General features: G+C 42.8%; 1 protein-coding gene across 3 annotated transcripts; it reads left to right on the top strand.

Annotated features, from left to right (window-relative positions):
- The first annotated feature begins 891 nt into the window (after nt 1-891).
- On the top strand, nt 892-9,217 carry PEX26 (peroxisomal biogenesis factor 26). Of its 3 annotated transcripts, none has more exons than XM_079142769.1 (6): nt 892-1,010; nt 1,200-1,506; nt 2,639-2,779; nt 3,211-3,506; nt 5,102-5,248; nt 8,883-9,217. In XM_079142769.1, the coding sequence occupies exons 2-6, from the start codon at nt 1,277-1,279 to the stop codon at nt 8,984-8,986; spliced, it is 918 nt and encodes a 305-aa protein (XP_078998895.1). In that variant the 5' UTR covers nt 892-1,010; nt 1,200-1,276; the 3' UTR covers nt 8,987-9,217. The 3 variants fall into 3 exon arrangements, with proteins under 3 accessions (XP_078998895.1, XP_078998897.1, XP_078998896.1); XM_079142771.1 differs by having other exon boundaries at nt 965-983; XM_079142770.1 differs by lacking the exon at nt 892-1,010 and having other exon boundaries at nt 1,027-1,506.
- The last annotated feature ends 1,954 nt before the right edge of the window (nt 9,218-11,171 follow it).

Below are 11,171 nucleotides of genomic sequence, written 5' to 3'. Positions count from 1 at the left end.
AGTATAAATGTGGGAAGTTTGACAAAGCCTGGGTGAAACACATGCTATAATAATAGAAGTAATTTGTGTATCTGTTCAGGATTATGTAGTTTTTATAGCTACAATTTATCAAATACCTTCTCTAGTCCTAGCTTTTTATCATAAATTTCATTACACGCTGCATGATTTTGTTTTTCACCATATATTTATATTATGTAGACAATGAGGGTTCAAGGAACTTATCTACTTGTTTGTGTGATGACTGTGCATCCCCTGAATAGAAAGCATAGACTCAGTTCTGCTTCTGAAGCAGAACACATGCAATTGTACCAAAAAGTTGCTTACTTTGACAGTATTTCCATCACTTCCTAGGTGTGTGACCGTCAGCAAATTATTTAAATAGGGTCCATGTCCTCATCTGTAAAAAGGGGAGGGAAGAATTAAACGATTGCACACAAAACGCGTCGTACAACGTCAGGCCCTTTAAGCATTGAACGAATTGTGAGCTAGGTTTGAGAAGGCTGAAAGTATTCTGAAAAAGCGGACAGCTTTGCTGTTTTCTTTCAGTGACTTTCCTAGTGTTCCTTCCAGAAGTTCTAATTGCCACACCCGCAGAAACTCAAGAGTTAGAAACGTGCATGTGGCTCCATCTCAGTTAATGGAATTTCTTCCGTCCAGCCTTTGACGAAACTGGCTAGCGAGGGTACCTCCCAAGACAGCTGTGGTTTTGCTAACAGTCCATTTGTCCCTGTTTCTCGATCCCAAAGCCTGTGCGCTGATGTTTTCTTCCAGGACTGTGACAGCTGGTGCGCGGCATGTTGGGGGTTGTAGTACCATCTCCATTTATGCAAGGTGGGTCAGTCGAGTGCAGGAGACTACAACTCCCAGCGTTCCAGAGTCCGGAACTGGCGCACGTCAGCCGAACCGCCAAAGATGTCTGCCCCCGCTCCCCGCGCCCCGCTGAACCTGGGTTCTGTTTGCCAGGAGAGCTGATCGGAGTTAAGGTGTGGCGCGGGAGAAACTAGGGCCAGGTATTCCAATGGATGCAGCAATTCTGCAAATCCGACGTGTAGACTGGTTCCCCGAATGCCAGGCTTTTGGCGAGCTTTTGTCTTAGATACGCACCCCCGCCCCGCCCCGCCCCACTTCCTTCTCCAGAATCGACCGCGGGATGGGTTGTGGGGAAGGGTAGGAAGACTTTCCCCTCCTCTTCCATGCAGACTCAGGATATTGCGGAATATCGGGAGAAGCGGCCCTTCTGACGGTTGAGAAAACGGGCTCTGAGCCCAGGTTGGTGATGAAGAACGACGCCTCGACCTCTGCAGCCCCTCTTAAGGGGCTTGGGGGCCCCTTGAGGAGCAGCGAGCCGGTGCGCGTGGTCCGGGTAGCGACTCCCGCGGTGCATCTGCTGGAGGAGGCGGCCGACCTCCTGGTGGTGCACCTGGACTTCCGCGCGGCGCTGGAGACCTGCGAGCGGGCCTGGCAGAGCCTGGCCAACGACTCTCTGACCGAAGAGCCCGCGGGCACGTACGTGCTGGGCTTGATTCTTTTCCGGGTGCTCTTGGGGAGGACTCAAAAGTTACAGAATGTGTGTGTGTGTGTGTGTTTGTTTTATTTTCCCAAATTGCACACAAGGAGCCTTACATCTGACTTTCCTTAGTGGGTCCTTTGTGGGAGACTGTGCATCTTGGGCCCTTGTTACACAGGAAGAAACTGAGGCACTGTACAATGAAGATGCGGTCATGTAACCGAATCTAGTGGGACCCTTGCTTCTGGTTCTAGTGTAGAATGGCATGGTGGGGAGCTTGAATGTGTGTCAGGTGTTCAATAGTAAGCTGGTTCGGTAAACAGGTAGTGGAAATCCTTCCTTAGGTACTCCCAGCCCACAACTGTTCAGCCCAGAGACTTTGGCTGATCTTGGAAATGGGAGTGGGGGGTCAAAGCAGGAGTAGTGTTCTGGTCCTGTTGAAGGATTGGAATAAAGAATTAATCTGGAGAAAAACCTTGGTTCTGCATTGCTCTTTCTAATTCCACCAGCCTACTCTGGCAGTTGAGGGCACCATTTCTCAGTGGATTGTAAAATTGGGTTAGGGCACACTAGGAAATTGGTGGGTAGAATAGTCAAAGCTGACTGCAGAAAAGGATGAACTAGGAAACACTGGTTGAGCTTTTAGAGAGCTGGAGGGTTTGTTGTATTGAATGTGGAAGACTTTGCTTCTGGACACGTGGAGAAACTTTACTAGGTAATTCTCAAAGTCCAGTTATGGAGTTCCTAAACCTATAAGTAGCCAGAAGCCATGCTCCAAGCGCATTTCTTCATTAAGCATACACTTATTTCTAGTTCTCACAAGTGTCTAGTTCTCAAAAGTGTCTGTACTGAACCTTGGTATTTTCACCTCAGCATTACGTTTTCTGTTCATTCAAACTTGATTTCACCTCCATACAAATATGCATGTTGGGCAACAATGATTTCCCTCTAAGAATTTTGGGGGGTGGGGAGGACCACCCATGAGACCAATTGTGTGAGTCCTGACTGAATAATTGGGACAGGAGATGTAATGGCTGCCAAGGTGGGAGCTGGAAAATAGTCCCAGGGTGGAGTTGAAGTGGAATTGAAGGGGAACCACTTCTAAAACGGAATTTGTCTTTCTGCTGACAGCTACTTGGAGGTGAAATGCTCCTTGTGTATTGTGGGGATCCAGGCCCTGGCAGAAATGGATCGGTGGCAGGAAGTTCTCTCCTGGGTCCTTCAGTATTACCAGGTCCCTGAAAAGCTACCCCCGAAAGTCCTGGAGCTGTGGTAGGTCCTTTTTGCTGACACTTGATCAGTATAAGAACAAGAGGATTTTCCTTTTCTCTCCTGAATTAGGATCTAATACTTCCTCTTTCCCCTTCCCTAACCATTTCCCTCCAAAGTTAATTCTCCCTGCTTTTGTCAGACTTCAAAACAGCAGTAAAGGACGAGGAAGGGGGATTTTAGGACTGGAATAGAGGAAAAGAAGAAGAGAGGGGACAGGGAATAGGAATGAAGTGTAATGACAAGTAGAACTGAGAGAGCTGCTTGCCACTTCCTAGGAAGTCTGATTCTTTAACAACCATAAGGAATTCCATAAGGAATGACTGGAGGACATGGGAGGGGTTGGATAGGAGAAGCATAGAGATTATGAGAAATAACCAACCTTGGAGCACTGACTCTACTTTTTTTGGGAATTGCATTATTTGGGGATGCAGCATTCTTTTATACAGCAAAATGCAAGAGCCTGGAGCAGTACTGGATGTGGTCAGTGCCTGGCTTCAAGACCCAGACAACCAGAACCTTACAGAATATGGAGCTTTGTGTGAACTTCACATACAGCGGGTGCTACTGCCTCTGGGCCGCTTGTTGGAGGCTGAAGAGCTTGTGGTGGGCTCTGCAGCCTTTGGTGAGGACCAGCGACTAGAAGTGCTCCAGGCTATTCGTACAGTGAGGCAACAGTGGAAACAGGAATGCTCAGGCTCACAGGAGGCCCAAAAACTAAACCAGGAAGGTAGGATTATACCTTTGGTCTCTATAGAGTGAAGTTGCAGACTTTGTGTCCATCTTAGGTCCTTCATGGCTTTCCTAAGACCTTGGGAGCAAGTCTTTGTATGAAAAACTCTTGAATCACGGAATAGAAAACCCATTGAGATGCCTAAAAAAGCCAACCAGGCCTTCTGAAATTTGCAATGAAATGAGAATCTCCATATAGGAGTCTCCATCTGGGTCTCTGAATTGTAACTCTGGTCTCCTGAAGGTCACCTTCCTTTTAAGGTCAGTCAGTCATCGTCTCCTTGAGATCCTCTCACTAGATCTCCTGCTTCCACCATACTAGCCTGGTAGGTTGTCACTCCTTTAATGCTGGCCCCAACACACATAACAGATGTACTCAGGATAGCTGAGAAATTTAACATCATAATTTGGTAGCTTGACTTATGAAATAATTATTATTTATTTTTCAGCTTTGGGCTCCTACCCAAACTCCTGTCTGCCTTCACTTAACTAGAGCTTTTGAGTGGGTTTTTGTTTGTTTGTTTGTTTTTCTTTTTTCAGTTGAAGTCTAACTTACTCATTAGCATGCAGTTTTACACAATGGCTTCTAGCTATCATCATGCTAGGGTCACTTACACAAAGGTGGGTATGGGGATTGTTTTGTTAAAAGAGAATTTAAAGACCCTGTACTCCAGACCCTGCTCCTGACCCCTAAATCCTTTATCTCCTTTATCTCCTCGAGTTTATGTGTAAATACTTGTAAAGATAGAAAACTCATTGTCTCCTGAAACAGCACATTCCATCTCTAGACAGTTCTGTAGAAAAGTTCTTGATTATGCTAAATTTAAAATTTTCACCTGGTAGTCTTTACTCACTGATCCTCATATTTCTCTTGGTGGAATATAGAATAGAACTATTGCTGTTTTGTTTTTTTTTTTTAGTTATAAAAAGGTCCTTAGTTTAATTAGGAGACTATAATCCTGTTCTCAAAAGTATTTTTCTCTTTGTGCTTATAAAAGCATGAACCTGTTGAGATAGAATCACTTCTTTGCAAGCAGGTTGCTGGCTTCAAGGATCCTCTATAGCTGTCTTGGCTCTCTGCCCTGCACCTCCTGAGAGAGAGAGGGTGAGAGGAGGTGTTTCATGGCAAGTCCAGGTTCTTTGTCAGGATTGGTACCACTTGCTCTTGGACTGGTAGTGTTCATGTTTATTCACAGTCTGACTCTTGAATTCTTCAGTATATGTATCAAGTGCCTTTCATTTCCCTGTATTAATGTGGCAGTCAGAACTATGGCTCTGTGTTACTCTATGTATATGTCATAGGCCAGGATATAAATAAGGCTATAAAATAATGAGACAATTAAAAGAGACACCAGATATGCCGGGCTTACCCAGCTAAGTAGGTGCTATCAGCACATTGCAGTTGACAATGTAGTCTGTCCTCAAAACAATTTTGAAACTTTTGGAATTTACTTTTGAATAACTTCATGAGGTAAATGAGAAAATTATCTTTATTACTTTTTTGCTCAACTCTTATAATTTAGCTTAGAACTCAAGGCCAGGGAAGCCTATTCTCCTGACTTACCCTGAAGTTACACTCTGTCCCCTGACCAGGCTCATTTTCCCACAAGTTCCTGTCACTACTGATGCTGCTTCGTCGACTTTGGGACTGTGCTGTGAGCCACTTCCTTTCTCTGTCCTTCAAGAGGAGCCTCCTTGCCACCTTGATCCTCTGTCTCTTAGTGGTAAGGATTGATCCAGGTGAGTGACAGAAACTTCCACCCACTCCTTTCTGGGGAAGGGGTCCTTGACAGTGGTTGGGCCTGTGGGAATAGGTGCTTTTCTGTACTCCTATCAGAGCCCTGCTGGGGATGGAGCCACATTGCTCCCTAAGCCCTCTGCTACAATGAGGATTTAAACAGAAGTCAGCCCTACCTGAAAGGGAAGGCTAGCCCTAGAGTCTCTGGGAGCAGTTTGGAGAAAATCCACTTTGCTCTTTGAGTGTGCTTCTGAATACTGATGGAGTCATGTAGGAGTCTGCTTTATTTAGGGGTGAACTCTGACTAGAACCTCAGAATTAAAAACAAAACAATAAAAAACCCTTCATCACAATATCTAAAAGCTTTGATCTAAGTGTAATGTTTAAGTGTTAATGTTACAAAAGTGTTTCTGTTACAAAACATTAAATTGTAAGTGAAATACTTCTACATTTTAGAAAATGTGGAGACAGGCACAGTGGTGCATGACTATAATCCCAGCTACTTAGGAGCTGAGGCATGAGGATCACCAATTCCAAATCAGCCTCAGCAACTTAGACCCTGCCTCAAAATTTAAAGAAAAGGCCTGGAGCTATAGCTCAGTTATAGAGTGTTCCAAGGTTTAATAATACCCAGTACTGCCAAAGAGGGGAGAGGAGTGGAAAATAGAGAAAAGGAAGGTGAGGAAGAGGAGGAAGAAGAGGAAGAAAAGAGGAAGAAGAAGAGGGAGAGGGAGGAGGAAGAGAGAGAGAAGAGAAGCAAAGAAGAAAATCAGCTATCCCTGCTACTGCACTGGTTAAATTTGAAGTCTTTTTTTATGAGTATGGATATGGTGGTATGATAGGCAGTTTTATGTATCATAAATATTCTTAAAAACATGACTTTAAATAACTAAATAATATTCCAATATAGAAACTCCCATAATTGGTAAACATTGAACATTTTGATGATGATTCTGTTTTCTGTCTTGCTATAAAATAGAAATGAGCTCCCCTAAGTGATACTTGGGAATACTGTTGGTTTTTTCCTGAATTAACTGTTGAGATGTGTAAATAGTAGAATAAGGTTAGGTGAACACTCTTAGGTTTTTTTGTTACTTTCCGTGAGTTATGATCTAATTTCCACTCTGTTTATTAATTCAGACTTAGAATTATATGACTTTTAGACTGGAGGGAAAACCAGAAACCCTTATGCTGGTTCCTTAATTTTCTTTCATTTTTTGGTCAAGAAACAAGAACCAGAGAGTTAAAGTGACTCACACAATTTTTTTAAAATTATTTTTTTATTTTTGTAGTTGTAGATGGACAGAATGCCTTTATTTTATTTGTTTATTTTTATGTGATGCTAAGGATCCAACCCTGTCCCTCACACATGCTAGGTAAGAACTCTACCACTGAACTACAACCCCAGCCCCTACAATTTGTTTTTAAAGCTGCCACTTTTTTTTTATAATTAAATTTAAAAAAATTTTTACAGTCTGCATTTTGATTAATTATACACAAATGGGGTACAACTTTTCATTTCTGTGGTTGTACATGATGTAGCTTCACACCATTCACATAATCATAAATATACATAGGGTAATACTGTCGGTTTAATTCTACTATCTTTCCATCCCCAACCCCCTCCCACCCCTTTTTCCTCTATGCCATCTAAAGTTCCTTCATTCTTCTCTTCCCCCTGCTACCCCCTCTTATTATATATCGTCATCCACTTATCAGAGAAAACATTTGGCTTTTGGTTTTTTGGGCTTGACTTGTTTCACTTAGCATGATATTTTCCAACTCCATCCATTTACCAGCAAATGCCATAATTTTATTCTTCTTTATGGCCAAGTAGTATTCCATTGTGCATATATACCACAGTTTCTTTATCCATTCATCAGCTGAAGGGCATGTCAGTTGGTTCCACAATCTAGCTATTATGAATTGAGCTGCTATGAACACTGATGTGGCTGCATCACTGTAGTAAGCTGATTTTAAGTCCTTTGGGTATAAACTGAGGAGTGGGATAGCTGGGTCAAATGGTGGGTCCATTCCAAGTTTTATGAGGAATCTCCATACAAATTGTAAATTGGTGCAACCACACCAATTTATAATTTCACAAGCAATGTATGAGTGTGCCTTTTTCCCCACATCCATGCCAACACTTATTATTGCTTGTGTTCTTGATAATAGCCATTCTAATTAGAGTTATATGAAATCTTAGGGTGGTTTTAATTTGCATTTCTCTAGTTACTACAGCTGATGAGCACTTTTTCATGTATTTGTTGATCACCTGTGTACCTTATGTGAAGTGTCTGCCCAGTTCCCTAGCCCATTTGTTGATTAGGTTCTTTGAATTTTGGGTGTAAAGTTTTTTTAAGTTTAAAGCTGTTTAAAGTTTAATATTTAGATCTTTCCTATTTTCCCCATTTCTCATTCCCTTATTCACCCAGTTTTTTTTTTTTTTTCTTTTTAAATTTACATAGCTCAAGTTGATTCTGAGTAGAAATTTCCTCCAGAAAGCTCTATTTGCTATACAAAAAGTCACTAGGTAGCTCTCAGAAATGGTAAGGATAGGGCTGGGGATGTAGATTGGTGGTGAAGCACTTGCCTAGTTTGTGCAAGGCCCTGGATTTATTCCCTGGCACCACACACACCCACACACAAAAGGCTAAGGATAATCTGTGTTCTTTCCTATTGTCTACCCTTTGGCTTTCTGCTTTGTTCCAGAGACTTCATAAAAACTTAGAAATTCTTTATGCTTTCTCTAAGCCCTTTAGTCTCATAAATGCTGATTTGAATGAGGATGATCAGGCCATTTGAACTTGCTGTTTCCAGGGCTGCTCAATACTTCTTCAGAAGTGCCTTGGCCAAAAAGAGAAGAGGACCTGCAAGTAGACTACAGTTAGAACTGCTAGAAAGGATATAAGAATGGTTGACTGTCAGTAGCTTTAAAAAAAAAAAAAAAAAAAAATTTTTTAAGAATGAAGGGTAAAGTTCAGTGGTAGAGCATGTGCTCAGAGTGGTTGGAGTTCTGGGTTCTGTCCCCAGCACCAAACAATTCTTTTCCTTTCTCTTTTCTTGTTTTATTTTCAGATGTAGTCTTACCATGTTGCCTAAGCTGGCCTTGAATCCCTGGACTCAAGTGATCCTCCTACCTCAGCCTCACACTGTTTTCTTTCAAAGAAAGAAATGTATATTCCCTGTTAAATCAGTAATTCAAACAAGGAAAACAAAAAACCTGATAGATCTTAGTTTATTTTATTTTCAGTATAATTGAAATTATACTGTATATAGTAAATTATCATATAGCTCCAAATTTAAAAGATACAGAAAGGTACCAAATGTAGTGAAAGATTATCCCAAAATTATTCTTCCCAAAGACAGCCACTATTAACCAGTTTTTTTTTTAAATATTAAAAAGTTAGATTAAATCTGGGTCTTTTTCTTAGCAAATTTAAGGTCATTGTAATTCAAGTGGAAGAAAACATATACCAGAGAAAGTGAGATTCCTTATTATTGAGGAAGATGCAAATAACAGAAGCGCCAAATGTGCACCCCCAGATGGCAGAGCTCCTGAGGGCCAAGTAATGGGTGGAGTGAAAACAGGTGTGAGAGAAGGGGCATTTACATGGTCTTTCCCTCTTCCTGCAGCATCTCCTTCTTCCCTGCCCTTCCTCTACCAGCTGGCTCAGCTCTTCCACCGGATCCGGAAGGCCATGTTTGCTCGCCTCTACCAGCTCCCCCTCCATGACTGAGTAGTCTTCCACATGCACCTTGGCCTCTCATTTTCCATCTCTGCCACAGCAGAAGGAGAATAGTCTTTTCTGTGGTGCCAGCCAGGCCCCTGTTGGAGTGGGGCCAACCTCATTCCAGGGGGAACATTCTGGATGAGTGAACTGTGTCGAGCTGCTGTTATGCCCTCTAAGCACCCACTTCTCTGCACTCTACACTCAGGCCCCTTGGAAGGGAGGGGTTTGGGGATGGGGAATGTAGAAAATCTTCTTATAGGACAGCACTTTAATTAGAGTGAGATCAGCGAGAGCCTCCCTCTTTTCTCCTCTGTTTCTCTCCATAGACCTGTTATAATTACATATCAAGTCACTGTTCCCCTGGTCCTGCAGTGGGTATGAAGTCTTCCTGCTGCTTGAGGCCTCTCACTGCTTGGAATTGGGCGGGGCTTTCGGAACTACCCAGGTGACCACTGAAAGCAAAGTGAGCTTGCTCATCCTTTATCACTGGGTAAAGTGATCTTGCTTGGTGCCTCTTGGTCTTCAGCTCACTTATCCAGCATGTTAGTGGTCAAACCCTGCTCAGTTACACTCAGTGTCCTTGTCTACTCTTTCTGCCTGCCACTCTCTCCTTCCCTGAAAACTGCCCCATAGTTATTTATCTAGTTTTTGTCTGTATCCTTGTGTCTTTGGTACATGCTGAGGCAAGTCCTCCCCCGCATGTCCTGTTGTCCTAATTATATTCTGTTGTTTGTATAATGCCCAAATTTTTCTGCTTGTGTAGACTTGAAAGTAGGCCAGCCTCAGAGGCTGATGAGCTGAAAATGGAACTGGGTAATCAGGTGAGCTGGAAAAGATGTGTGGGGGCTGGGCTGAGGTAAGATGTGGTCTTTGAAGGCAGTGAATAATAGGCTTTAGGGAAGGAAGCCTTGGCATTGGCATTGAGGAGTTGAAACATTTGAGTGTTTTTTTTTCTCATGTTTCTTTGTAAGTAAATGTAGAGTACTACTGTGTCAGAATCATGAAAGCTTCCTGCCAGGGCTGGCCTCTTCATTGAAGGCCAAGTATGCTGCCCATACTGGGACCCCTGTCAACATTGAAGCCAAGAATACAGGAGGTACTTATTAGCTTTGTATTGGTTCATTTTCAGGGTTTGTGAGTTAACTTCTCTTTAGAGAAAGAAAAAGTCATAGACCCTTAGAATTAAATCTAAAACCCTAGGACATGTTCCAACTCTTTGCAGGAAACAAATCTACGCTTTTTATAATATCCTTTAAATTGAGTTTAGAACCCCAGGGAGACAAAGGGAATCAGGCAAATTTTGAGATTCCCTCCTGTAGAATACATTTTTTTTTGAGATAGGGGTCTTGCTGGTTTGCCCAGGCTGGCCTCAAATTCCTGGGCTCAAATGATCTTCCTGCCTCAGTCTCCCTAGTAGCTGGGACTTATGTACCTGGCTTAGAATGATTTTTTAAAAATGAAAATCTGAAAAAAGAAAAGAAAATCTGTCCTATTTACAAGCCTAGAGAAAATTCTTTAGTGGTTTCCATGACCCCCAGGATAAAATGCAGATTCATCATGTTAGTTAAGGCCCATTAGGTATAGGTTTTGGTGAAATACTTCCACGTTTCTGTGGGAACTCTATTCCTTAGACATGCTGCCTCCAACCACCAGGCAATCAGGGTTTCTGTAGGCCTTTCTGCTGTAGGTTGATGCTCTGCTGGAAGGCCCTGTTCTTGCTCTGGGGAGCTCCTCAACCTTCTAGACTTGCTCCAGGGAGCCTCTGGGAATCCTTCCCCAAGCCCTCCTGCTTCCAGGTCTTGTTTCCTTCCCTTCCTTCCCTTCCTTCCCTTCCTTCCCTTCCTTCCCTTCCTTCCCTTCCTTCCCTTCCTTCCCTTCCTTCCCTTCCTTCCCTTCCTTCCCTTCCTTCCCTTCCTTCCCTTCCTTCCTTCCTTCCTTCCTTCCTTCCTTCCTTCCTTCCTTCCTTCCTTCCTTCCTTCCTTCCTTCCTTCCTTCCTTCCTTCCCCTCCCTTTCTTTTTCTTTCTCTCTCTTTCTTTCTTTCTTTCTTTCTTTCTTTCTTTCTTCTTTCTTTCTTTCTTTCTTCTTTCTTTCTTTCTTTCTTTCTTTCTTTCTTCTCTCTCTCTCTCTCTCTCTCTCTCTCTCTCTCTCTCTCTCTCTCTCTCTCTCTCTCTCTCTCTCTCTCTCTCTCTC

The sequence above is a fragment of the Sciurus vulgaris genome, assembly GCF_902686455.1.
Source record: "Sciurus vulgaris genome assembly, chromosome: 5".
Classification (NCBI taxonomy): Eukaryota; Metazoa; Chordata; class Mammalia; order Rodentia; family Sciuridae; genus Sciurus; species Sciurus vulgaris.
The sequence above is the reverse complement of the archived record's forward strand: the minus strand, read 5'-3'. Positions and strand labels throughout refer to the sequence as shown.

Excerpts from the sequence above, each read along its gene's own strand:
- PEX26 (XM_079142769.1), top strand. The coding sequence starts at position 1,277 with ATGAAGAACGACGCCTCGACCTCTGCAGCCCCTCTTAAGGGGCTTGGG. Across the intron at positions 1,507-2,638 it reads ACCGAAGAGCCCGCGGGCAC|CTACTTGGAGGTGAAATGCT; the intron begins GTACGTGCTGGG and ends TTCTGCTGACAG. Across the intron at positions 2,780-3,210 it reads CCGAAAGTCCTGGAGCTGTG|CATTCTTTTATACAGCAAAA; the intron begins GTAGGTCCTTTT and ends TTGGGGATGCAG.